At 56.0% G+C, this 27029-nt stretch overlaps 2 protein-coding genes and 1 non-coding gene across 6 annotated transcripts; 2 read left to right on the top strand and 1 right to left on the bottom strand.

Moving 5' to 3' along the window:
* The first annotated feature begins 4353 nt into the window (after positions 1-4353).
* Positions 4354-15091, top strand: SKOR1 (SKI family transcriptional corepressor 1). Of its 4 annotated transcripts, none has more exons than XM_034939003.3 (9): positions 4354-4446; positions 6701-8900; positions 9935-10025; positions 10950-11057; positions 11577-11648; positions 13050-13124; positions 13384-13458; positions 13967-14032; positions 14517-15091. In XM_034939003.3, exons 2-9 carry the CDS (start codon positions 6711-6713, stop codon positions 14609-14611), a joined length of 2772 nt encoding a protein of 923 aa, XP_034794894.2. In that variant the 5' UTR covers positions 4354-4446; positions 6701-6710; the 3' UTR covers positions 14612-15091. The 4 variants fall into 4 exon arrangements, with proteins under 4 accessions (XP_034794894.2, XP_034794896.2, XP_054954477.2 ...); XM_034939005.4 differs by lacking the exon at positions 4354-4446 and adding an exon at positions 6368-6474; XM_055098502.2 differs by lacking the exons at positions 4354-4446; positions 13384-13458 and having other exon boundaries at positions 6711-8900.
* On the top strand, positions 4454-6058 carry LOC129393957 (uncharacterized). The gene has a single exon (XM_055098507.2). It carries the CDS (start codon positions 5559-5561, stop codon positions 6036-6038), a length of 480 nt encoding a protein of 159 aa, XP_054954482.1. The 5' UTR covers positions 4454-5558; the 3' UTR covers positions 6039-6058.
* A 5666-nt stretch (positions 15092-20757) lies between the features above and the next one.
* Positions 20758-20864, bottom strand: LOC112437377 (U6 spliceosomal RNA). Its single transcript, XR_003025996.1, has one exon. It is a non-coding gene; the product is annotated as a U6 spliceosomal RNA (small nuclear RNA).
* Positions 20865-27029: the final 6165 nt, after the last annotated feature.

Consider the following 27029-nt stretch of genomic DNA (forward strand, 5'->3'; position numbering starts at 1 on the left):
TAATACCTCTGCTCAGGCCTGGGAGGCTTCTCTGTCTGGTTGGAGCAAAGAAGGCTGGTCCAGGGTTCCCTCCTTAGTGTCTGCCAGCCTAACTTGCATCCCCAGGTGCAAGAGAGCCTCAGGAGGGCAGAGCCCGGCCCCAAGACCTTCAAACCATTCCCAAGGCCTCCTGGCTCTCCCTCTCCCCAGAAGCTTAAGCGTCCTAACCTAAGTAGGGCCACCAAGCTCTACCCATCTTCAGGACTCTAGAAGAGAGGTGTTCATGAGCCCCTGGACTCTGGATCAATCCTTCACTCGCCTTCACTCCTGCAAAGTGGGGGTCCATGTGCCCATCCTACAGATGCAGATATGCAGGCCCAGGCAAAGTCCATGGCCCTTCCTGGAGTCAGCAGCGGAACCGGGTCTGGGCCCACCAGGACCGCAATTGTTCTCCCTCCTTTTGATGTTCCCGAGAACAGGGAATCCCCTGCCGTGAGGAGCGCTGGTCTCACCTATGATCCCAGAGAGCCTGGTCCAGGCAGCGGAAACCCAGAGGGTACGGCCTCCCGCCAAATCCGGACCCTCTCCAGCCTCAGTCTCTGGTCCGCAACAGGAGTGAGGTGGGCCCGGAGCTCTGAGGACCTTCTCACCGGCTCCAAGGCCCCCGCCTTCTCACTTTTGGTCTCGGGTTGGGGCCCGGCAGGCCCCGCCCAGCCTCCTTCACTTCCTTGGGCCAGGGCCGCCGCCGCGCCGGGCTCTGCCCTATGTGGCCCTCTGATTAATATCCAGATATTAAGTAAACACTAAATTAGCAAAACTACAAGAAAATTTTACAGCCCTTTGCATTTGGCAATCATTGAGTGTTAATTAGAAATTCATTACAATTAAAACCCTGCCTAAACAGGGCCTGCGCGCCTTAATTACATCTGATTTTTAATTCAGAATACGTGTTTACACAGTAAGCGCTACGTACCCCGTGATTATCCCCAATCCTCTTTATACTGTACTAATTATGTAAATTAAACCTAATTAACTGACGAAAACTGCCGTTAATTCAACTACTAAAAGATATGTGCTTGCGGAGGAGGCGCGTCCGCGCAGCCTCAGCCCAAGCCGGAGCCCAAATGGACGCCACACCCGGGGCACGGAGGCAGCGCGGGCTCGGCCAGTGGGAGGAGAAGCGCGCAAGGCGCAGCTCGCATCCAGAGTCCGGCTCTCCGACCCCTGGTGCCACCGGGCAGCGGATAAAAGAGAGAGAATCTTCAATAATGGGGGTCAGGAAGGCCAAGGGCAGCGACGCCTGCCAGCTCTGGACAGGGCCTCAGGACCCAGAGCCCCCACTGAGGAAGAGGGGTCCCGCCCATCCCTTCGGAGCCTGGGTTGCGGTCCCAGCTCTGCTACTCACTGCCTGCCTGAACCTGAGCAAGTGCCCTGGCTGTGCCAGGCCTTCCTCCTCTACATCGTCTAATGAGGGCGATACTGAAACGCAGCGCTGCGCCCTCCTTACCGTCCCTTCTTCAAGCTAGGCTCTCTCTGCAGCGTGCCAAGCACCACTTTTTGAGTCTAGGAGATCACCTTGCGTCCCTTGTGGGCTGAGGGCCTTGGCTAGGGAGAAGGGCAGGGGTTGGCTTCCACTGCCGGATCCTCAGTTTCCTGCCTGTAAAATGGGAATAAGTGGTTCCTATCTATTCCCAGGGCCCTTGTTGAGAATCGGCTCTGCCATCGGTAAAGTGCGGTCCGCGGTGATATTAACCCGCCGGACGCCGGCCCATAGTAGAGCCCCAGCTCCTACCCCCACGACCTGCTCCCCGGTGCCCAGCCCTGAGCAGCGGGGCTTCCCCAGCCTCTGTCCACGCGCCTTTCTCCAGCTCAGACCAGGGACAGGAACTGGGTGGGTCTCCTGGCACTGGCCAGAGCGCGGGGAGCTGTCCGTAGCTTGGTGCTGAACGGGGACGCAGAGTCGACGCTGCACACCCCCTGGTGCGGGGCGGTACCCTTTGTCTAAGAGGTCCTGGGGGCCCCCCGCGGCCGGGCTGCTGGAAACGGAGGCGTCTTTGGCCCTCGCTGTACAACAGAGGCAGGACAGGCAGGTCCTGCTCAGGGGGACCCAGCCCATCCTCTCTTTCCTCCCACCCCCCAGCACCCTGGGGGCGTCCTGGCTCCAGGATCGTTGTCACCACCATGCCGAATTCTGAGATGCCTTTTAAAAAATCATTAGGAGGCTAAGAATAATTACCGAACGAGATTGTAATTATGGGGTGGGGGAGCCTGGGCCGAGGGAGAGGGAATGAGCTGGCGGGGACTTGGGGGCAGCTCTCGGACTGGGAAGGAAAATAGGTTCCTGTGTTCTCCCCAGGGAAGGTGTGGGAGGAAAGACAGCGGGATAGTTGGAGCGGGACAGAGGCACAGCCTGGGAAAGACACCCGAATGGAGGGGCCAGAGGCAGAAAGAAAGGGGCCGAGCGGGTTCCAGGACTCCCCTGGGAGAAAAGGGAAAGGCAGGGAGATCCGAGACAGAAAGACCGGAACCGAGGAGGGGGAAGAGGGCAAGAACCCGATCTAAAAGAGACCCTCAGAGGAGACAGAGCCCACAAACTTGGGAGAGGTTTTCGGGGCCTAGGAGAACGGTAACCTACGTCAGCCAGGGTAGCCGGGAAGAAGGCAAAGGAGTCTGTGGGCTGGGCCTGCCCTCTCCTCAGTCCCTTCACCAGGCCTGAGCTATCGGTTTGCGCTTCCAGAGTCCCTTCCCAGGGTCTCTGGGAGCCAGGAGGGAAAGGAAGAGAGGGGAGAAGTGGAGGAAAAGGGGAGACACGCCCCAGAGGAGTTGGAACGCAGGAGGGAAAGGGGACCATACCCGGTAGCCCGAGGGAAAAACGAGGCGAGAGGGGAGAAGGCGACCCCGCGCCGCTACCCGCGGAAGATTTATGGCGCCTCCCGGGTTCCAAGGACAGGCTGCGTTCGTCGCTGCTGCCACCGCCGGTAGTCGCCGTGGCCGCTGCGCCCCCTGCCCAGGCAGCCCGTCGCGCCCCAGGCCATCCCTGCCATTATTAACTTCTGTTTGATTAGGGTAATTGTTCAAACTTGGGCCGGACAGTATGATTAATTACAGTTTAATTAACGTGTCCATTAAGGACACTTAATGCCAGGGGGGCAGGGAGGGAGGTGGTGGAAGCGGCCAACGGGGCGCCTGGGTGCGGGCTAAGAGGGGCGGGGTGCGACTAGTAACTCAAACGAAGAAGTAGAGACAGATTGAGAGAGGAAGAGAAGGGGACCCAGTGGGGCGTTAGGGGAAAGAATGGTGAAGACGGAGAGACCGACTGAGACAGGAGAGGGATGGAGAGAAACGGAGCTTTGAGGAGAGAGAGGAGGTACCCAGGGGCGTCTGTAGCATCAGAGGACTGGACCTCCCCCTTGGGGAAACTGGCTTAGCAGCGTTGAGAGCGTAGTTAACCTCAGATCACTCCCAACGATGACTTGGCTCCTGCCCTGGGCCTGTTGGTGACGGCGAAGGGAGGCATTCAAGGCCGAGGGCTCCCCAAACCTAGTTCCCAAGTCCCCTGCCCAGGGACGGAAACAGGAGAACGCCCCTCCTCAGGTTAGAGCTCTCTTGATACCTCCCACCGAAGTCAGGAGCATGGGAGAGGCAGATCTGCTCCTTCCCGGGTGCCTTCCTCGCTGCCCTGCACCCAGGTCCCTGTCCCGGTCTCTGGTGACCCTACTGGTTCCCCAGGGCCACTCTAGGCTCCACCACCCTGGCCCTCGCCTGCGGCCGGAAAGTGAAGTACTCCTCCCTGCGCCCGTTCCTCTTGAGTCCCCCTTAGCCCCATCACCCGGTTTTGGCCCAGACCAAAACTGGCTCCTTGGCCGGGAGCACTGGGCCCTCCCCACTTCGTTCTTGGGGACAAACTTTATGGCCCCAGGGCCTTTCCTCCCTCCTGGCCTCTCCAGCTAGAGCGGGACGCAGGTGCAGGGTGCTGGACGCAGGTGTGCGGCCGCTTACCTGGGGCGTGCAGGCCTTGGGGCTGCGGGGAGGCGGCGGGCGCCGCGCGTGGCCCGCGGGCGGGCGGACCCGGGGAGGGCGCTAGCGACTGCGCGGGCGGTGGGTGTGGCGCCCCGACTCGCAGCTGTCAGGCGCGCCTGCCCCGCCACTCGGGCTGTGACCGCGCCGTCCCCGCCGCCGCGCCATGCGCTCCAGGCTTCGGCCTCTTCTTCCGGCCAGTCCCCGGCCTCGGGGTCAACGGCTCAGGGTTCGCATCTCCGCGCCCGGGGCCCCGGCGCCCCGCGCCCGCTGAGAGCGGGAGGGGCCGCGGGTGGGAGCGCGGAGAACCAGGGAGCGCGGCTGTGCGCGCGCGCGGGGAGGGGCCGCGCCGTCACCCGGAGAGCCCGGCGGATCCCGGACTCCCGCCCGCCGCTCCTCCCGCCGCGCACCTCCGCTCACCGCTCGCCCGGCTCCAGCCGCCGCCGCACTGTGAGTACCCACGTCCGGTAGCCCGCCGCCCCCGCGCTCTGCCCCTGCAGCTTTTTTTTCGTTTAGTTCTGATTTGGGCTCCTGTGGCTGTTGTTTTTATGATTATACCTAAAGACACCACCGCCTCGCTCCCACCACTGCCAGTCTCCCGCTTCGCTGCCCTCCCCAAGCTCGTCCATCTAGCTCCGGGAGCCGACGGGGGTTCCTCAAGCTGCTCTGGCTGCTGCTCCTTGTCGCTGCATATGGCCCTTCGCCTGTGCTTTCCGCTTTGGCCCCCGAAATTCCGTTCCTTTCCTAGGGACCCCCTTCTTCTGACTCCGGGCCCGGACCCCCCTCCTCTCACTCAGGGAAAACCGCTCAGGGACCCAGGACCCTCAACTGGGGTACGCTCTCGGCTCGGGCGCTGTCTTCACTGTATGCGGGCCAGGCATAGTTGCCGATTTCGAGAAACCGAGAAGCTGTCATTTCCCAGCGCTGCGCGCCCTCCAGCCACCTCCAGGAGGGCGCGAGGCTTGTCAGCCGGGGAGTTAGGACAGTGTTTTTGCCTCCTACAATGATATAAAGGACTTCAACGCGAAATAAGGGTCAACTTATTTTAGTTCGATCCTCGGAGATAAAGATGAAACAGACAGATAATACATAAATAGCTTGATACTTGAAGAAGGTACAAAACAGATGAGAGAAAGAGGAACGAGCCGGCAGAGACAGCTCAGGGACAGATAATATCGACAAATGAGGGTCTCCTAGACAAATAGAGAAGAAGGGAGAGAGACAGATAAACAGAAGATTCCAGTCTCCTTGCTGAAGGCTTTTGAACTGGGATCCCCTGTCTGGAGCTGCCCCTCTGAAAACGGAGTTACATTCAGGGCCAACTGCAGGGGAGGAGCCCTCAGGGTTGGGCTGCCCTGGCCGCAGGAGCGCCTGCAGCCTTGGGCCGGATGGGAGCCTGGCTTGTCTGAGGACATGTGGCTGGGTCAGGCGACCTAGAGGGCCCCAAACATCAGTCCCCAAGTACCCCCGCTGCAGAGGTCTGCCTGCACAGCTCACTCCCTGCCTCAGCCAGAAAGCAAAGTGCAAGGACCAGCAGCAACTTTTGTGCCTGGAGCCTTGCAATGGCTACGAAGATGGCTGAGATTCCTTCCAGCCCATATGAGCCAGGACAGCGAGGCATGAAGGATACTCAGAGAGGTGATGCCCCTCAAAGAGGAAGCCCAGAGCCCCGAATCCTGCAGTTGGCCCGAGTGGGAAACGTATATCTGAAGGAGGAAAGCTCAAGGAGTGGGCGACTGGAAGCTAAGAAGTGGATCCCAACAAAGTTCCTTGAGAACCTCTCTGTCCCACACGTTGACCTCGGTGGAAACCAGCTTTGGTCTGGAATACAGCTAAAAATGCAGAAAATGTGGTTAGAACTGCAGGATCCTGGTCTCACTAACAGCTGGAAAGAAAACGGTTTATATATCCAGCCGAAATCTTTCTGCTCAACGAACGCGGGCGCCAGCCGTGAGAGGAGAAGCTCGGGTTTGTGGAAACTGGCAATGTTGTCCCCTGAAGCCGGCTCGGCACCAAGCTGCGTGCGGTGGGGGCCGCGCTAGGTCCGGGCGCGCACCGAGCGCTTTGGAGAGGGTCGGGTTCAGCACCGCGAACAGCGGTAGCCTCCGCCTCTCTCCTTCCCTGGCAGACACGGTTCCCTCCTCCTTCTCTCCACCCCCCTCTACCCCCTGCTGTCTGGAGATGGGCAGTGACCGCCCCTCCCCCTCCCCACCCCTCCTTGCACTGCCCCCGCCCGCCCGCGTGCATGCGCGACTGAGCAGAGGGGCGGCCGATCCCCGAAGTCCGGGCTTCAGGACCCGGGCCGGCAGCACCGGCTGCGAGGGTTGCCGAAGGCGCACGGATCTGGGCGCTGAAAAAGCCTGATTTGGCAATGGCTTTGCTGTGTGGCCTTGGGCAAGTCACTCTGCGTATCTGGGTTTCACTTCCTTCCCAATCCGAAAACGGGATTGGGTTCCTTGCAGCCCGGGCATTCCTGAGGTCTCCTTTACCCCTTCTCCTCCCCCAAGCCCCGGGGGCTGTTGTTAACGGCGCCAACATGGGTCTGAATAACAAAAGACGCCTGTCCAGGGGGTGAATGAGTTTGGACTCCCCACTGCCAAGTATCCCCCGCGCGCCCAACTCGGCGCGCCCTGCTGGGCGGGCCCGAGCCTCGGCGGCGGCGCTGAAAATGGCTCATCTGCTCTCTGCTTTCTCTATTTCGCAGGAGCGGCGGCATGGAGGCTCTCACCACTCAGCTGGGGCCGGGGCGCGAAGGCAGTTCCTCGCCCAACTCCAAGCAGGAGCTGCAGCCGTACTCGGGCTCCAGCGCTCTCAAACCCAACCAGGTGGGCGAGACGTCGCTGTACGGGGTGCCCATTGTGTCGCTGGTCATCGACGGCCAGGAGCGCCTATGCCTGGCGCAGATCTCCAACACCCTCCTCAAGAACTACAGCTATAATGAGATCCACAACCGCCGCGTGGCCCTGGGCATCACGTGCGTGCAGTGCACGCCGGTACAGCTGGAGATTCTGCGTCGGGCCGGGGCCATGCCCATCTCGTCGCGCCGCTGCGGCATGATCACCAAGCGAGAGGCCGAACGCCTGTGCAAGTCGTTCCTGGGCGAGCACAAACCACCCAAGCTGCCCGAGAACTTCGCCTTCGATGTGGTGCACGAATGCGCGTGGGGCTCGCGTGGTAGCTTCATCCCTGCGCGTTACAACAGCTCTCGTGCCAAGTGCATCAAGTGCGGCTACTGCAGCATGTACTTCTCGCCCAACAAGTTCATCTTCCACTCGCACCGAACACCCGACGCCAAGTACACGCAGCCCGATGCCGCCAACTTCAACTCCTGGCGTCGTCACCTCAAACTCAGTGACAAGTCGGCCACAGACGAACTGAGCCATGCTTGGGAGGACGTCAAGGCCATGTTTAATGGCGGCACGCGCAAGCGGACCTTCTCCTTACAAGGAGGCGGCGGAGGCGGTGCCAATGGCGGGTCGGGTGGGCAGGGGAAGGGTGGTGCTGGCGGCGGTGGCCCAGGGTGCGGTGCAGAGATGGCCCCAGGCCCGCCGCCCCACAAAAGCCTGCGCTGTGGCGAAGATGAGGCTGCTGGGCCTCCGGGGCCACCTCCACCCCACCCGCAGCGCGGACTTGGCCTGGCGACTGGAGCTAGTGGCCCGGCGGGCCCAGGAGGGCCCGGTGGCGGCGCCGGCGTACGAAGCTACCCGGTGATCCCGGTGCCCAGCAAAGGCTTTGGGCTCCTGCAAAAGCTGCCCCCACCACTTTTCCCCCATCCTTACGGCTTCCCTACGGCCTTCGGTCTATGCCCCAAAAAGGACGACCCGGTTTTAGGCGCGGGCGAGCCAAAGGGCGGTCCTGGCACTGGGAGCGGCGGCGGCGGCGCGGGGACAGGCGGGGGTGCGGGGGGCCCGGGAGCCAGCCACTTGCCCCCGGGGGCAGGGGCGGGCCCGGGCGGCGGCGCCATGTTCTGGGGGCATCAACCCTCCGGGGCAGCCAAGGACGCAGCGGCAGTGGCTGCAGCGGCCGCCGCCGCCACTGTGTACCCGACGTTTCCCATGTTCTGGCCAGCAGCAGGCAGCCTCCCGGTACCGTCCTACCCCGCTGCTCAGAGCCAAGCCAAGGCCGTGGCGGCAGCCGTGGCGGCGGCAGCGGCGGCGGCAGCGGCAGCTGCTGGCAGCGGCGCCCCAGAGCCCCTGGACGGTGCCGAGCCAGCCAAAGAGAGTGGCCTCGGCGCGGAGGAGCGCTGCCCGAGCGCTCTGTCCCGCGGGCCCCTGGACGAAGACGGCACGGACGAGGCGCTGCCACCGCCCCTGGCCCCACTGCCCCCGCCGCCCCCGCCGCCCGCACGCAAAGGCTCCTACGTGTCGGCCTTCCGGCCGGTGGTCAAGGACACCGAGAGCATCGCTAAGCTCTACGGGAGCGCCCGGGAGGCGTACGGCGCGGGGCCTGCTCGGGGGCCGGGACCCGGCGCTGGGAGCGGCGGCTACGTGAGCCCGGACTTTCTCAGCGAGGGCAGCTCCAGCTACAATTCCGCCTCGCCCGACGTGGACACCGCGGACGAGCCCGAGGTGGACGTGGAATCCAACCGCTTCCCCGACGACGAGGACGCCCAAGAGGAGACCGAGCCCAGCGCACCCAGCGCAGGGGGCGGCCCAGACGGTGAACAGCCCACTGGACCCCCTTCCGCCACCTCCTCTGGCGCGGACGGTCCCGCAAACTCTCCCGACGGCGGCAGCCCCCGCCCCCGGCGCCGCCTCGGGCCACCCCCAGCTGGCCGGCCCGCATTTGGGGACTTGGCAGCCGAAGACTTGGTGCGGAGACCTGAGAGGAGCCCGCCAAGCGGCGGCGGCGGCTACGAGCTGCGAGAGCCTTGCGGGCCCCTAGGAGGCCCCGCGCCGGCCAAGGTGAGCCCCGCGCCCGCTCCGCCAGTGGCGCCTTCCCACTTACCCTGTGCGCGGCAGGGCTGCGGGGCCGGGCGGAGAACGGGAATTTTGTTCCGCGCAGGCGTGGGAGCAGCAGGCCCCGGCCACTCTCCGCAGGCCCAGCCTTGGGCGCTCTGCGAAACTGGGCCCACCCGCACCCTCCAGTGAGGGTTTCGAAGGGAAGGGAAGCTGGGGGCGGGGGGAGGACTGGGGAACTTGTGTGCTTTGTTTTTGTTGATGGGAATGGGGAGGAGACCGGCAGAGACTGCCAGACACAGAGACAGAAAAGGGGTGTGGAGAAAGAAAGAGGAGGTTAGAAAGGAACCCAGAGCCAGAGAAAAGCGCTCGCCCGGGTGGGCATCAGAGCCCCAAGGAAGAGGAGAAGAGAGGACAGTGTGGCCTCTCCCTGAGTCGGGCCCCAGCAGTACCGGGTCCCCGGAATCTCCCACCACCCCAACTCGCAGTTTTCCGAGTCTCTTCGCACTCCCGCCTTGGGAACCACAGGGTTCGTTGCTGGGAAGCTGTCTCGGGACCGCGTGCGGAGCGGGAGGGGGGCTCTCAAGCTGGCAGGGCCGGGGCTTGAGGGGCAGGATGCAGCCAGGCTGGAGTCGTTGGCCATTTTGAAAGTGAGTGCGCATACCTGTACATTCGGTTCATTAAAACACGAATCATTAACCGGATGCGAAAGGCGTCATTTATGCCGCGGACGGGGCACCGGCGGGAGGGAAAATGCCTAAAAGGAGGCGGGTGCAGAGGGTGGAGGACACTTTGAACGCCCCTCGGCTTGGGAGCCGCTTTGTGTTTAGAGTAATTTTCCCGCGGGCGCTAACAATTACCCTGAATCTACAAGGGGGCAAGGGTGCGCCGCGTGCGTCACTGTGCCCGCTCAAGTCCAGCGGGCGCACCAACCTTTGCCACTCCGTCGGCTTTCCCTCTTGGCCGCGGGGTAGGGCTGGGCGTCTTCGGGCCGCCGCAGGGCGCCCCCCTAATCGCCTGTCATTTCTCGGCCGTCGCAGGTGTTCGCGCCCGAGAGGGATGAGCACGTGAAGAGCGCGGCGGTGGCGCTGGGGCCCGCGGCCTCCTACCTCTGCACCCCCGAGGCCCACGGTAACGCCTGTCGCGGCCGCTGGCCACTGTAATGGGGGGACCGCAGACAGAGGGCCGGGGTCAAGGAAGGCCTGCGAAGAAAGACAAGGAGAGAGACGCAGAGAAAGAGGGAGAGGGAAAGAAAAATAATGAAAACAAGGAAGCTAAGCTAGTACTCCCAACAACTTCCAATCTTTAGTTACTTAAAAACAACAGTGACAACACGCCCTCTCCACCACACGCACACACATGCTGCAGTACACCCAGACACGGCGTTAAACCCTTAACAAAATCACGCCCGACACGGTCTTCAAATCCTCTCGTTTATTCAGCAAGTGTGTTTGGCCGCGGGGTCCCCTTTGGCTAGGCCGGATCGGGGCGGAGGATGGGGGCACATGGCCGCGCACTTGGGTACCCCAGAAACGCCAGGGTAGCTGAGGCCCAACGCGGGGTGGTGGGGGCCGCCCTGCACTTGCGCGCCTTACCAGGTTCCTCACAGAGGAGGGGTTGGGGGCAGCGGAAAATCGGGCAGGTCGAGGCAGCCGAACCCCGGACGATGTCCCCCCACCCACCCCGAAGGTCGCAGACTGGGCCGCGTTCTCGGCAGGAGTCGGGCGGACAGACCCGGCGGCCACGCGCGCTCGCGGTGCCCCAGTATCTGCGCGCGATGTAGGTCGCTCGTCCCTGGTGGGCTCGGCTGCTCGCCTTGCTCTTTTCCAAGGGGCTGGGGCGGGGGCCTGAAGCCCGGAGATGAGCAGACCAGGCGCGGGGGTGGGGGGTGCCCGGCCCAAAGCCTCAGGGCGCGCTCCTGGGCGCACAGCCGGGAACCAGAGGCGGCCACGACGCTTTTAATTAGGGCTCGGGCGCCCCGACCGCGGCAGCTCCGGCAGTATCCGGGTCACGGTTTCTTTGCCTCTCCTTGAAACTCGGTTTATTGCCTTCAAGAGCCAGATAAGGAAGACAATCACTCGCCCGCCGATGATTTGGAAACGAGGAAATCCTATCCAGACCAAAGGAGTATCTCCCAGCCAAGTCCTGCAAATACAGACAGAGGTGAGCCAGCCCTTGAACCCATCGCTCTCCACCGCACCCAGGAGCTGGGACCCAGGTCGCCCAGGTTCCCAGAGGCTTGCGAGAAAGGCTTTTAATCAAGTGTAAGCGGCTGCCAGTCTTCTTCCTCGGCGAGCAGATAAATATTTAACGCGAGCAGGGTGCAGGCCAGGTTTTCTGAATTGCTGCCTCCTTGGTGGGTTTGAGGTTCTTTCAGGTAAGGGCAGAGGATGTACTAAAAGGAAATGGAGGGACGTCCTCACCCACATAAAATAGGTCAAAGGGCATTTCCTGCCCTTAGATGGCCCATCTTCCCTGGGCCGTCTCCTCCAGGGGTCACTCTCCTACTCTCTACTGTAATGTCCTAGAAGGTGGGTAGTACTGGATGCCTGTAACTGTCTCCTCTAAAGGTAAAAGGTCTAGGGTAGGTCCCTGACTCGATGTGGTTCCTGGGAAGCTCACCCCTCCCCTCTCAAGGGCTTTCCTAGGACAGAACCCCTCTTACCTGCCCCTGTATCCCAGGCGAAGATGGGCTTACCTTGGATGTCACAGGAACTCATTTGGTGGAGAAAGATATCGAGAACCTGGCCAGAGGTGAGGATAAATTTGTGAAAAAGGTGTACGCTGTGCTTGAGAGTGATGGGTCATTCCTGTAGAGGGGTGTTATCCCTGTAGGGGGTGAGTGTGGAAAAGACACTCACCAAGGCCTTGGGGGCATGAGTTTTCCTTTCTTTGGGTGGAAAGTATGATCCTCTGGACACATTACCCTGGCACAGAGGTATGTATGTGTGGGTAGAGCATGGGAGTAAAACAAACCCCCAGAAGTTTATTGGAAGTTTGGGTTCCCAAGGCCCGGGTCTGTCTGAATAGCCTTGCCAGAAAGAGAAATGAGTAACGATGATCAGAATTTTTGATGCCTGTGGACAATCAGACAGGACAGTCTGGGTCCGTAAACTCAATGGAAAACAGGATTTCAATGCAGGATTGCAGGGAAGCATTTATTTTAGGAATGTGAGAGGTGTTTTTCTTTCTCCTGGCATTGAGGTATAACCACCTCCACCTTACCCTAAATGGAGTGTGGATGGAGCTTGTTTGCAGAATGGGGATCCCTGTGTTACTGCTCAGCCTGTAAGGAGGAGACTATGGCTTGGGGTGCAGAGTAGGGGAGTCCCTAGCCCCACTTTGCCCTTCTACCTTCCATTCTTGCATTTCAGAGGAGCCTCTCCTGGAGGAGGGCCCAGATACCAATGACCTCATGGTCAGGGCAGTTGCCACATCTATCCCTCTGGAGTTGGTTCTGAGGGCACTAACAGAGGCCTCTACACCTAGCTCCCTGCCCCTCAACTAGCCCATAGATGGTCTTGGGAATTTGTGGCAGGAGGAAGACAAGCATTGGTGGTCTTCCATTCTTCCTAGTTACAGATTTAGAGAAAATGCCATTACCTTCAAAATCACTGGTGCTTTATAGTGAGGGTTCTTAGCATGGATTTGGCAGTCTTCAGACCTCCTGAAATTTTAGGCAAACTGTTGTATGTGTATTTTTCTGGGAAAGGTGTCCAAGGCTCTGACCAAAGCCTCCCTGATTTATATTGAAAGGGCGGCGGTGCGGGGGGGAGGTCGGGGCCGGGGCGGGGGCGGGGTCTGTCACTTGAAGTGGGAAATCAAGTTTCCGTGGGCCAGCCTCTTAGGTTAGGGAGTGAGGAACAACTTAAAGCAGTTGCCCAGCTGCATAGTTCCTGGAGCCAGGGCCTAGATTCCACCGTCCTGAATTTATTCTCCTGGGCATCCTACCCACAGCCCAGTTTCTTCACCCAAATCCTTTGAATGCAGTTGGTAAAGCCAGAGAGCGGAGGGCCTCCACCTACTGGTCATCCTTCTCAACTCTCCTTTCAGGGTTGTTGGCCAAGGCAGAACCTGGGTACTTTCTAGGTCTCCTGAGCTCCAAATAACCCTGCTTTACCTCCCACTTTACCTCCCACTTTTCCCCTTTCACAGAGGAATTGCAAAAACTGCTCCTGGAACAAATGGAGCTCCGCAAGAAACTGGAACGGGAATTTCAGAGTCTCAAAGGTACCCACTGCCATCCTGCCTCACCCCACCTCATCACCGAGCCTTCCACCAGGGTGCCCCGACCTACTCCGAAAGCCGGGTGCCAGGCAACTGGTACTAGGTGCCCTGCAGGAGACAAGAAACTGTCCTTTTCCAGGGCTGCAGGCGAATGGCTGGGTGGGAGTTGGGGGTAGGGGTGAAAGGGGGGGGCCGGGAGTGAGAAAGTGGAGCCGGGAGAGGGGGCTGTGCGTAACAGCTCTCACTTAATCAATTTGCACAGATAATTTTCAGGATCAAATGAAGAGGGAATTGGCTTATCGAGAAGAAATGGTGCAACAGCTGCAAATTGTCAGAGGTAAGACGGGAGTCAGGTGAGCGCGTGCACGGGCCGTAACTGCCTCTCGTCTGGCAGGAGCCGCAATGTTGGCTCAGTCATTTGGATTTAAATTGAAGGTAATTTAACAATTTTTTTTTATTTAATATGCTTTGTATACTCTGATTAGCCTCAGAATGGCAAGCGAGCCCAGCAAACGGCTTGCAGGCATCATTACATGGAGTGATTGAACTTCTTATCGCGGCAATTTCCATGGTTTCTAAATTAAAAATCGAGGCGTAAAATTACCTGGGAAGTAATGCCTAAGTTTGCTTTAATTTTGGTTAGATCCGTCTGCCTTTAAGCGCCATCCCAGGCCATTTCCTTCCTCTGCCAGTCTGCAGTTAGGAGCTCCGGTACCCCCTCCCCCATCCCTGGGTTGTTTCTGCGCGGAGCTTAGCCCTGGGGAGAGGAGGAAGCCCGGGCTGTGACCCCGGCCTTTCGGAGGGTGGTCTGCGTTTCCTCACTGGCCCCTCCCCTTGTCTTCCAGATACCCTGTGTAACGAACTCGACCAGGAGCGGAAGGCGCGCTATGCCATCCAGCAGAAATTGAAAGGTGCGGAAGCCGGGAAACAAAGATAGGAGGGGTGCTGGGTGCCGGCCGTGCTGTCGACTGAATGAATGAATAGTGGGACTAGTGAGGAAGGCCACGATCCACGTGAATCAGGATCTGTGAGGGAGAAAAGTGGGAACTGATTTTAACGGGAAGATTATTCTAGGATGGTGGGGGTAAAAAGAAAGAGCCCCTTGGGCTTTGGACGTCAGAAAAATCTGCCTTCTAGTACCAATTCTGGCTTTGAGCAGGTTGACTCCTCTCTTACTGTGCCTCAGTTTCCTTTTCTGTAAAATGGGGCTACTGAACCAGAGCAGTGGTTCTGAATCACCAGCCTTTGTCCTACCCTCCTGCCTCCTCCTGATCCGCTCGGTTGAGATTCCCTGACCCCAAAGGGTTGGTAAGGCCGGGGAGGGGAAAGGGTGGACTGCGCGGTGAGGTGAGCCTGGAGAGGCGCCCAGAGTGACCCTCGCGACTGTCTCCCCAGAAGCCCACGACGCCCTGCACCACTTCTCCTGCAAGATGCTGACGCCCCGCCACTGCACTGGCAACTGCTCCTTCAAGCCCCCGCTGTTGCCCTAGGGCCGGCCTGGCCGCACCCCTGCGCCCTCAAGCCATGCTGCTCCTTGTAAATACCCGCTGCTGCGGTGGCCCTGAGCGAGGAACAAGCCATTCGGACCCGACCGATGTAAATACAGCCGCCCGTCCGCCCGCCTTCCTCCCGGGCTCCCCGGCCTTGCCCGCCCCCTCCCGGGCGTCCCTGTCCAGGGCCCCGGCTTGGTTTCCAAGTGTAAATACCGCCTCGCGCCTCAAATCCCCCTACCCCGTGTGAACTCTAGGGCATCGGACCTCAAGGGGTTAACTGGACAGACGGGGGGCGGGAGGGGAGAGCGCCCCCTCCCATTGTATAGCCTTGAACCCGATTGTGAATACAATGTAGCAACTTCGCCGGCGCCTGCCCCGCACTCCCCGTCCCGTCCACTTCTGAAACTCCTGTTCCTAATGACAAAGTGGCTATGTGCAATGGATATAAATGTACTGTGAGTCTCTCGGTTCAGTATTAGGTTCACTTTAATTTATTTATGCTGTAAGTTATTTTTGCTTCCTTCTCCTGGACCCACTTCCAGTCCCGTTTTGCATCCCCCTTTGGATTTTGCTTTGGCTATTTTTTGTTGTAACCTCTTGATGTAACAGCACTTTAAAAGGGCGACAACTGACTCACGAGATGGCAACCACCTGGAGCCTGTTTGGGGAGACCACCCTGTACCCGTGACTTTCGTTTTTAATAATAATAATAAAAGATGTCACTTCTGGGGCTACGGAGGTGGGAGTGCACCGGCGGAGCGGGGCGGGCGGAACACCGTGCAACAGGTGGGGGTGGGAGCCGCCCCGCGGGTTCTGGGGCTCCCAGGGTCAGAATCGGGCCTGCTCAAGTGGGCAGCAGCGAGCACTCAACCTCTCCACTGTGCCCTCCAGACACACTCAGTTTTCCCCCACAGGGCACTCCCTCTCCGCGTTTAGGACCCTCCCTTGGGCCCGGGATGGAGGAGGGGCATTACGTCATGGTCCTTAGCGCAGCGGTCCCGGGCTCTTTCCTCAAGCGCTCGAAGGCGCCGAGGGTTCATCCATGCCCATTTCCACGCCTGCCACACCGGGGAAGTTACCTCCGGGGCGCTCACAGACAGGGCGCCCTGCCGGGAATCCCAGGTTCAACCAGAATTGTCCCTTTAGATGGCGCGGGCACCGCCGGCCTGGCCTGGGAGCGCTGCGGCAGGGCGGAGGTCTCAGGGAGTAAGGTGGGTCTCCGCCGGGCAGGCTTGGAAAGGAAGGCGGGACTTGGAGAGCTCGGTCACAGACGGCCTCCCGTCTGCCCCGCCGCTACCCGAAAGGAGGGAGCCCGGTCCGCATTTTCTGTTCGGTCCATTTTAGTTCGAGAGGGGCTAAGGACTCGCCGGGCCTCGGCTGGGGCGTCCGACGTCCGGGTCACGGTTGGCAAGGCCTCCCAGCGGCCTCAGTTTCCACAGCGCACCTCCTGCTTGGGCTACAGACGACGCTGCAAATTGCAGAACACTCTTTTTGCAGGGAGGAGAGTGTGGATGGAGTGGGAGAGCGCTCACGGCACAGGGAATCATTCAGCTTTGGCTTTCATTTCTCGCCCTCGGCTGGCTAGTGGGGGTCCCGGGTTGAGCCCTTCTTTTATCTTTCCTGGGTCTCCGTTTCGGCCTCTATGAAATAACACGCAGGCCTCCGTCCATGCGGCTCGTAGAAGGCGGGCGGCAGGCCCCGCGCCACCGGCCAGCAGCTCGGGACCGGGAGCCCTGGGCTGAGGGGGCCGGGAAGTTTCGTGGCGGGTTGTCTTGGTGGGCCTTGGACGGAGCCGGCTAGTAGGGGCGTGCTCTGGGCCTCCCCGAAGCTGTGCAGACGAGGAGTCCCGCTGCGCGGTACAGCCAGGAAGCCAGTCCCTAGAGTCCTTTGCGCTGGGGGTCGGAGCCTTGGAGTCCCAGGATGTTCCGAGGGCTAAGACCAGAGCGGACACAAAGGAGATAACAATGAAGAGGGCGCCGGCAAATGGCGAAGCATCGCCTCCGGACAGGCCATCTCCGGGCAGGGCCCCTCTAGGGAGCGGGAACGTTTCATATGCATGGGACCCACCAGATCCGCTTTCCGCTGGACCCGTGGCGAAACTGAGGTCCAGAGAGGAAGAGACTGGAGTCTCTAGGCCGCGCCAGGGCCCGCGGAACTGCGACGGGGCGGGACAGCGCGGGTGTGGGAGTTTGCCGGCCCCTTTCCCCACCGCGGATTGCACCTTTGGAAGCTGCACTTTTCTTCTCTGTAAAATGGGCATAACCGTTACCACCCAGGCAGGAAGTTCCGTGGCTGCGGCTCGACAGAGGAGCCAGGCAAATGCTCCTTCCCACCCTTCCTTCCCAACTCCCCCCAAAGTGGAAAAGCTCCTAGGCAGCTGGGGCCCTCCGGAAGGGACGCCCCATCTGGGCAGGAATCTCTGCGGACTGGAGTCGTAGGCGGATCCGACCCAGAAAGCTCAGTCGCAAAAACCCTCCCGGGCTTCGCGTCCCTTCAGAAGTGGATTGTTCCCCCCAAAATGTTAATAACCAAACGATTGGTATGGATGTAATTATCAATAATTATACGAATTATTGCTGATTGCGGGGCTCGTAGCTACTTTAATTAGTTTACCAGATTCTAATTAAGTTAAATGAAACATTAATAGGGAAAATATGCTTTGAAAAAAAAAACCCAGGATTTAAAAAAAGTCTATTTCTCGCCACAATGTTGCCACCTTGCGACAGATTTTAAGCATTACAGCCAACGCCCGAAGGCCCAGACCAGGGTGCCTGGGCTCCCAGGGAGAAAAAGTGGGGCCTGGAAGTTGGAGGAGGCAGTTGAACACAGAATATCCTGTGGGCTGTTCTCCTGCAGTGTTTGGTTTGGCCTGGTCCCCAGCGGTGCCTACAGGAGGTCTGGCTCTGGAGTCCCAGGTCTGGGGTAAGGGACAAGAGTGCACGGAAGCCGGGGCCCCTCTTGGGATCCGCAGTGGGAAGATGATCTCTATCCCCACCTGTTCTGGCAAATCCAGAGTGAGAGACTGAGCAAAGTTGGAGCCGCCGTTGGAGACAGCATCAAGTGGGTTTATTTTTCACCCCCACGGGAGAAAGCAGTAAGTCCCTTCCCATCTCCATGTCCTCTGCAAATCAGGGTAACCTGTGTGCGAAAGCACCACTTAGAAGACCCCTTAACTCCTGGAGCACAGGTGACTCTGTGTTCTAGTGGCACTCGGTTCATGAGGCTAGCAGGGCACTCACCTCCCTTTGTTATTCTTGGTTGTAAGTGTCTGTTGCCCTAAGACTGAAAGTAAGTCCACAGCAGGGGTCACACCTTGCTTTTCCTTGCAATCTTCAACACAGGGCCCAGGGCTCCACAGGCACACAACACAAGTCTAGATGAAAGGCTTCCAACTTTGCGGTTCATCTAGGTGCTGAAAATGTCTGAGGGAAGGAATCCCTAGGTGCTTCTGGACAACAGCCACTGATAAGCAATTAAGCTCATTTGCATAAGGTTAATTAAACACAGGTTTACTGCTCAGAAAGAAGATCCTTCATCAATAGGATTCGTTTTGGGAGCAGGTATCAGGTAAGTGATTGTCAACCTAGAAAAGGAAAACTTTGTTCCTGTTCCAGCTGTGTCCTAAAGGGGGTATTCCTTCACTCTGTCATACTTTTCCAGGTCACTGGCACACAGGTCCACCCATTCGTAGCTACCCTGCTCTAAAGCCTTGATCCATTGCAAACATGTGACTCCTGCCTTGAATTCAGAACACCAACAAAAGCAGAACTGGATCTGCATGCTCTTCCCATGAATTCTAAACAGCCTCATCTCCTCTCTCCATCCTCAGATGTTTGGCTAAGAGCACAAACTCTGGAGCCAGATTTACTGAGGTCTCAATGCTGCCCTGTCATTGATGAGTGACATTGGGCAAGTTGTTGAATCTCTCTGTGCCTTAGCTTCCTCATCTATAACATAGGGAGATTAACAGTACCTACTTCATAGAACTGTTTTCTGTTAATATATGTAAAGCACTGAGAACAGCTCCTGGCATACAAGAAGTGCTATTGTATTGGTGTTTGCAAAGATTACAACTCCCTCTGAATTCACTTTCCTGAGACTCAAGCCAGGAATGCTTTTAGAGTCCCAAAATGTACCCCAGTCCGTCACCCTCCTCTCCTCCAGGGGCCCAGAAAGGGGGCCCAGAAAGGAGGACAAACCAGTGCTTTTTCAAGCCTGGACTATTGAGCTTTCTGAAGACACATTCATAAGAATCTACAAGCACAGAGGTTGGAAGGGCATCCTGCAACGCCAATGCATGGACTATTGAGTTTCTGGAGACACATTCATAAGAATCTACAAGCACAGAGGTTGGAAGGGCATTCTGCAATGCCAATGCACGGACTATTGAGCTTTCTGGAGACACATTCATAAGAATCTACAAGTACAGAGGTTGGAAGGGCATCCTGCAACGCCAATGCATTGACTCTATGTGTCCAAAGAGGCGAAGACTTGCCCAAGTTCCCTCAGCAGGTTAGTGCAGAGGAAAGGAAGTCAGCCAGGTCTCTGGATTTTCTGGGGCTAGGAACTGCCTGTCTCTTTCCTAATTTCTGTTCTAATCTTTTCTTTTAAGTAGAGACGGGGCTTCGCCTTGTTGGCCAGACTGGTCTCGAACCCCTGACCTCGGTATCCTCCCAGCTCAGCCTCCCAAAGTACTAGGATTACAGGCGTGAGCCACTGCGCCCGACCAGTTTCTTTAGAACAATCTCAACAGTCCTTTTTGGGCCAAGTCCTTCACTCTTGGATTCTATTTTACTCCCCATAACACCCCTTTCCACATACGTAGACTAATAATATTCCAGTCTGATGGGTTGTCTGTGCTGAAGGAGAGGGAGCCACACCGACATTGGTCGTTTTCTTATTTGGCATCCCAAGGGAGACATTTAAAACTACTCACCCAATTGCCCAAGTGGCCTCCAAAGAACCAGATATCTCTAGGGGAAGAACAGAAATCCAGCCAACAAAGATTGTCCTCTAACGCCTTACATCGAAGGCCCAGAGCCAAGGAAGAGGCGGAGATGTCCCGCAGTCCCCTATTCTCGGCTGTTACCTGGAAAGGATCATTTCACCTCCACTGAAGAGAAAAGGAATGAGTCCTGAATGGAATGCTGCCCTGCAGCTCCCAGCGCCCGCTGGTAGAGTACCCGCCGCTGTCCCTGGGTGACTCCGGGGCTTCGAGCCTGACAGTCCTCCTGCGGCGCGCCTGGAGGCTGGGAGCTGTGCGGCCGCTCCCGGCAGATCGACTGAGGTCCCAGTGGCCGCAGGGCCCACGTGCATGCTGAAGCACTAGCAAAGCAGTTGCACCATTTTTCTGTTGGAAAGATATTTCAGAAAACATTGCCTAAGTCATCGCAGGAAATCTGAACGTGGTTGGACTTTGTTTCCTCTTTGTCTTACCACTCGGGACTGTGTTTTTGTAACTCAATTACCTGAGACCTGGGTCCTGATCTTTTCAGGGTCTGTGCCTCTGTAAGTCTTATCAGGCTTTACCTCTCAGTGATTGGTGTAAAATGATGACAGTAAAACAGTAAAATCCACAGGGTGGGGCCGTCAGGAATTTTTTAAACATTATTTTATTTTTCTGCCCCCTCCCCCTTTTCTTTTTTTCTTTTATTATTTATTTATTTGGTCTGGAATATTTCAATGAAATATTGGTGAAGCCCTTGACATATGGTAGATACTCATTAAGTGGTGGCTTTTTTTTTTTTTTTTGATTCAAAGGATTCTGTCACTCTTATTGCAAGTTCCTCATACGTTTATCGTTGCACTAGTTCCTGTTATGTTTCGGAGCTGAAATGGATCAACTTTGGCAAGACGAAATTTCCTTAAGTGTAAGGTACTGCAATACTCAGGATTGTGCAGAGGGAAGCAGAGGCAAGATGGGAAAGATCGCAAACTGGGGCCCGAGGGCTAGATGCAAAATGCACCGCAGAGATCAATCTGCCTAGGCCCCACCTCCTTCCATTCCGTCTCCTAGGACTACTACATTTTATTTGTGTTAAAAGATATCACCTGTAGATGAAAGGTGTTTTCAGTGTTAAACCGTGCACCGGCGTATAAACGTGGTGTAAAAAAAAAAACCAAACAGAAAAACAACCTGATGTAAAAATATGGAACGCTTCACGAATTTGCGTGTCATCCTTGCGCAGGGGCCATGCTAATCTTCTCTGTATCGTTCCAATTTTAGTATATGTGCTGCCGAAGCGAGCACGGTGTTTCTTACTTTCCACAAGATATATAAAGCCAAGAAATCGAAATACTTTAAAGTTACGGTAAGCATATGATAGTCCATTTTAAAACATAATTTTAAAACTGCAAACTACCCAAGAAATTATTACTTTCTACGTCACGTATTTTGTACTAATATCTTTGTGTTTACAGTCAAATTAATTCTAATTATCTCTCTAACAGCCTTGTATCTTATATGCAAATATGAAGGAATCATGGGAAATAGGCCCTCTTCCTGCCCGACCTTGGCGCGCGCTCGGCGGGCGGTCACGCTCCGTCACGTGGTGCGTTTTGCCTGCGCGTCTTTCCACTGGGGCCGGGGAGGCGCGCAGGGATCAGACGCGGGCTCTTACTCAAACGCTGATCCCCGAAACTACCGAGCAGTGTCTGCGCGACGCGAAAGCATTTTTGGAGCGAGGGGCCATGGTGCCCATGGGATTCCCACGGGTGTTCGACTCGGGACCCCGAAAAGGTTGCGAGTCGCTGGTTGGACCCTTCCCTGCGCGGGGACCCGAGAGACGTGACCCTAGCGAGGCCTGGGGCCACCCACTGTGGGCCGGAAGGGGCCGACAGGGGTTGCGGCGGGGGATCGTGGGGAGGGTGGGCCAGGGCGCGCCTTCAGCTTCCCCTCGGCTTCTCGGAACTAGCTCTCTGCATTCGGAGCCAAGGCGATGAGGGTGTCTGCTTTGGGACGCAAACTTCCAGTAGTGGTGGAAGTCTGAGAAGGGTCACCACCGTTTGAGCCAACATTTAGAAAGAGCCAGGCGCTTAACCTAAATGGTATCATTTCCCCCATTTTGCAGTTTAGCAAACAGGCTCTGGGAGGTTAAACCATCAGCTCCAGTGATCCTGCCACTGGTTAAAGTAGTTGGGATTTGGATGCGAGTCTGGTTTCAAAGACTTTTTTTTTTTTTTTTTTTTTTTTTTTTTTTTTACGCAGTGGAGTTTGGAAAAGATTTGAGACCACAAGTGCAGCCTCCGCTTTCCTTGTTAGAGTTACTCCAGAAGCCCTGACCAGCTCAGACTTTCCTTCCTACTTCCATTCCTTCAACAAATATTGAACATCTGTGGTGTCAGCACCCGGGCTTCAGGGATGCGTGAGTGGGCAGGGTTGCTATGGTCATGGAGCTCGGTTCCAGCAGGGGAGTCAGGCAGACATGAAAGAGCCCTCTGGATGCCAAGACGTGTGCTGTGAAAGTGTGGCATAGAAAGTGCCTGGGGGATGATGGCCACTTCAGTGGGGCAAGAGAGAAGGTGACATTGGAGCTGTCATTGATGATAACGGCGGCAGCGCTGAGAGGACGGGGACCGAGATCCAGGCAGAGGACCTTGCAACCACCTGAGTCAGTGTCACCCATCTGGGCCAGCCCTTCCCGGGAGACCACTGTGGTGGTAGTTGCTGCTCCCAGCAGTGCTGTGGCTCAGTACTGAGAGAGGGGAGGGACCTGGGGAGCCACTGCCAGGGAGTTCGGGCTTTGGAGGCTTGAGTTCTCCCCACTCGGTAGGCCTCTTAAGTGAAATGGAAGTCATTTGACTAGCTTCTCATCTGACCTTACTAAATAAGCAGTAGGCAAACGCAAACCTCAGAATGCTAATATGGCCTTTATTGAGTGAAAAGAGCTAATTTGGACAATGATGTTTACCTCAGATTTACAAAAGAGAATTGCAAATAACCAAAAAGCACATTAACATGGATGGGAGACGATGCTAATCTTCAATTAGCATCCACATTTTTATTCATTTATTTAGAACAGGTAGGGCTGGTGGTTTCATAAATGCCTTATTGTGGAAACTAGCATGAGATACACCTAGTTATTGGTTCAACATTTCTGGCCACATGAGCATGTGTTACTTTGAGCCAGAGGTAGATTTTTTGTTGTTGTTTGTTTTTTTGAGATGGAGTCTCGATCTGTCACCCAGGCTGGAGTGCAGTGGTGCAATCTCAGCTCACTGCAACCTCTGCCTTCTGGGTTCAAGCAATTCTCCTGCCTCAGCCACCATGCCAGGCTAATTTTTGTATTTTCAGTAGAGACTGGGTTTCACCATGTTAGCCAGGCTGGTCTGGAACTCCTGACCTCAGGTGATCCACCCACCTTGGCTTCCCAAAGTGCTGGGATTACAGGCGTGAGCCACCATGTCTGGACTCTTTTTTTTGAGATGGAGTCTCACTCTGTCACCCAGGCTGGAGTGCGGTGGTGTGATCTTGGCTCACTGCAATCTCTGCTTCCTGGGTTCAAGAGATTCTCCTGCCTCCACCTCCCAAGTAGCTGGGACTACAGGCTCACTATCATGCTGGGCTAATTTTTTTTTTTTTTTTTTGAGTCAGAGTCTCACTCTCTTCAGCAGGCTGGAGTGCAGTGGCATCATCTTGGCTCACTGCAACCCCTCCTCCCAGGTTCAAGCGATTCCCCTGCCTCAGACTCCTGAGTAGCTGGAACTACAGGTGTGTGCCATCACCCCCGGCTAATGTCTGTGTTTTCAGTAGAGACAGGGTTTCGCCATGTTGGCTAGGCTGGTCTCAAACTCCTGACCTCAAGTGATCTGCCTGCCTCAGCCTTCCAAAGTGCTGGGATTAAAGGCGTGAGCCACCGCACCCCGCCAATTTTTTGTCTGTTTTTTCTTGTCGAGCAATTTTGCAGAGGAGAAAGATCTGAGTTCTAGTTCTCATTCCACCTGGAACTGTTTGTGACCTTGGCCTGCTCCCTGTACCTCTCTGTCTCTGGTTCTGTTTTAGCTTCTGCAAAGTGAGGAAACTACCCTAGAGATGATCCTTGACATTTTTCGGCATTGAAATGCTGGCATTCTTGCAGCTGGATAACTGAAGGACGTTTTTGGATAATTGTAATTTTCTGATATTCTGCATTCTCCCAGTACCATGAAAAAAAATAATAATTAGCAAGATGTAAAAATTCAAGAGGGTTTTTGTTTTCTCTTTGAGAAGGGTGAAGCAAGCTGGTCATCCTGGAGCCATGGAGGGCCCCAGGATCAGCCCACAGGGGCGGCTGTGGATCTAGGGCCTGGGACCTGCTGAACTGTATCACAACATGCCTCTGAGCTCCAAAGGCCAGTACAGACGAAGCGGGAGGCTGGTGAAGGGGAGGGGATACATTGAATGCAGCATGGAGGTGGAGGAGAGGAGGCAGCATGGAGGGGCTCAGGGAGGGGAGAGCCGAGTGGACCATGACTTCATGGGAAGTCCCAAGCCCCCACAGGCCTTGAGGGAATAGGCATTGCAGGCGAGGAGAGTGTGGGTGCCAGAGAGGACTGGACTGGTGGGCAGGCTTGGAGTTGCAGTGGGAGCCGGCTCCTGCCGCCTTCAGAGTTGTTGGCTTCTCTTCACTCTGCAGGCCTGAAAAGAACTGAGTCCTGGCAGTCTTCCCTGAATGTTCTGGACTACAGAACCCCAAGAGATGAGGAGTGGTCCCCCTATCCTGTTTGAGGTGGTACTTCCCACTACCTGAGTAGGAGAGAGCAGAGCCAACTTTATTTCGAACAATTAAGAAATGAGCTGTTTCATATGGAAAAAATGTCAGTGAAGACATGAACTCTTAGCATTCTCTAAAATTATGTAATGTTTCTCTTACAGCCAGAGAGCATTGCATGTTTTCGTGTATCATTTTATTTGAAGCAGGAAGGGCTGGGGACTCCCATCAGCCCCACCGGAGGGAAGGAGGGAGGAAGGAGCGGGGATGTGGAGAGAGGCCCCTGTGACCTTGTTTATGTGCAGGCCTGGGAGGAATGGCATTAGTGGTTTCAGGAGGTGTTGCCCTGGGATTGTAGCACAGGGACAATGCGCTGAGTTCACATGCCTGACCCTGAAGCTCCAAAGGCCTCAGACACAGAGCATGGCCAGAGCGGGGTTGGAGGAGGCCTGAGTGTGGGGGAGGACCCACTCCCCCAGGCTGCCTGAAATTCCTGTGAGCTGCTCATGCTCTGAGTTAAGCCTTGTTCTTATAACATCTCTTTTGAAGTGCACTCTGTCACCTAATTCACCTCAATGTGAATGAGTTTTTCCAAAGTTAAGCTGAAGGGGGGTGGAGTAGGCAAATCGGTCTGTGTGCCCACAGCTCAGAGGGTGGCCTGGGGGAAGAGACAGGGTCAGCTGTGGCCAGCTGACCTCTCAGAGGGAGTTTCTTTTAAGACTTGTAAGCCCGGTGTGCCCAGAGCCCTTGCTCTGCTCAGGTGGCCCCTGGTGTGTTGAGATCAGTTCTAATCCATCCCAGATGCCGGGCCTCAATGGAGCCCTCTGGTCCCGCCCCGCCCCCTGCACAGCCCAGGCTGCCCCTTTTGCTCTCCCCCAGATCTCATATTTGTGCCCAGAATGTCTTAAAAGATCTGTTTCCTCACCTGTGGGATGGTGATTGTGCTGCCTGCTTTGCAGGGTCATTTGAAGGTTAAATGCAGGATTGGGTGTGAAAGGCCCTAGCACATTGGATGAGCTGATTGATGCCAAGTGTTTACAATAGTCCTGGGCTATTCTAATGCTCAATACATAACCACTTACTTATTCTTCTTTTCCTTCGTCTTGCAACTATCTGCATGAAATTAACTTTCTTTAAGGTAAAAATAGCAGGGTAGGGAGGAGTCCCTAAGTTTTGCTCCTTTTAGCCACGACGGGGAGTATTTTTGCCCAGATGTCTTTAATCCTTTGGATTTGAGTTTCCAAAGGCCCTGGTTAAGATGCAGTTATGTTTTGAGACGGGACACTACATAGACTCAGTAATACCTGTTTACGTAGTTTAGTACGATTCCTTGCCCTTTAAGACCAACACAGGGTCTTCTGGCATCCTATTTCATGTGAGTATCTCTGAGACATAAGCATGGGGGTGCAGGGGTAGTGCTGGTTATTATTCCTCTTTTACTGATAGGGAAAGGCGAGGCCTACAGAGGTTAGGTGACCTATCTAAGGACACAGCTAGTTAGTGACGGTCCTGGAATTTGCTCTCAGATCTCTCTGACTCCGAGGGCTCACTTTACACCGACATGTAATATGGGAGTACAGTTTGAGGGGTTCTGGAGTGTTTTCTCCAAATAATCTCTTACTCCTCTTACTCTTGCCTTAAATCCTGCCACTGATGCGTCATTATTTTGAGCTGTTGCTGTATCGAGGGTTGACTGTAATTTATTTCATCAAGACCTTTTTTTCTGGCAGTCCCAGGATGGCCTAAGGGCATAAGGCGCTTAGGTTTAGGGTGTGGAGGACTTGCTCAGAAAGAAGGTGCAAAAAGAGGAATTGCCAAGTCTGAGCATGGGGTCTGCCAGCTTCTCTCTAGCTCTCAGTTTCCCTGTGTGGGATTGCAAGGATGGGAGGAAAAGTGTCACACCTCCTCCAAATCCTGGCTGCCCTGGAGTCCAGACATCACTCCCTGCCAAGGCTACAGTGACCGCAGCAGTGGTACAGGGGAAGACTGCAATGGCTTTCAGCCAAGAAGGTCCATATTTATGTCTCATCAACTGTGACTAGGTGGGTCACCAGTCTCTTCCAGTTGCTGACCCTGTTTTCTCGTCTCTAAAATGGAAGTGATGATTTTTCTACTTACCATACAGGGTTGTGAGGCTCCATTGAAATGCCACTGTAAATTGCTATACAACAAAAGACAGGAATATCAGTATTGTCAGACACCCATTGGAGCCTCAGGCAGCTCAGCATTCCCCTTACCTGGTGAGTGAGGCATTTGTGCATTAGGAACAGACCTACAAAATCAGAGCACCAAAATGAAACATCACACTGTATTAATATTTTCACACCACTTAGCTCTCATTAAAATGTACTTTGCTGAATTTAATATGTGATTTCAAATGACACAACATATTAAGTGCTTAATATACTAGAAATTATGAAACTATTATAGTCGATGCCATATGAAATAATTACACTGAATTAAACTTTAGCAGCCAAGTGAAGGAAAGACTTCAACTTAAAACGTCTTAAAGAAGCTTAAGCCACCACTGTAATCCCCAAAATAAATGTCCAGAAATTAGGATCTTTAAATAAAAACTGGAACTTAATCTGTACTTACACCGGCAAGCTCTTCTGGGCTTTGGTGATGTGCAGCATTGTTCCCTTGGGGAGGTGAGGGGTCCTGGGACCCACCGCAGGCCAGGGTGTTGGGATCAGGGCTTCAGCGGGCTCGCTCCATGGGCCTGG

Source organism: Pan paniscus, chromosome 16, assembly GCF_029289425.2.
Source record: "Pan paniscus chromosome 16, NHGRI_mPanPan1-v2.0_pri, whole genome shotgun sequence".
NCBI classification, from domain to species: Eukaryota; Metazoa; Chordata; class Mammalia; order Primates; family Hominidae; genus Pan; species Pan paniscus.

Coding starts and splice junctions, on each gene's coding strand:
- LOC129393957 (XM_055098507.2), top strand. CDS start 5,559: ATGGCTACGAAGATGGCTGAGATTCCTTCCAGCCCATATGAGCCAGGA.
- SKOR1 (XM_034939005.4), top strand. CDS start 6,368: ATGGCTTTGCTGTGTGGCCTTGGGCAAGTCACTCTGCGTATCTGGGTT. Junction 11,058..11,576: donor TCCTGCAAATACAGACAGAG/GTGAGCCAGCCC, acceptor CCTGTATCCCAG/GCGAAGATGGGCTTACCTTG. Junction 11,649..13,049: donor TATCGAGAACCTGGCCAGAG/GTGAGGATAAAT, acceptor CCCCTTTCACAG/AGGAATTGCAAAAACTGCTC.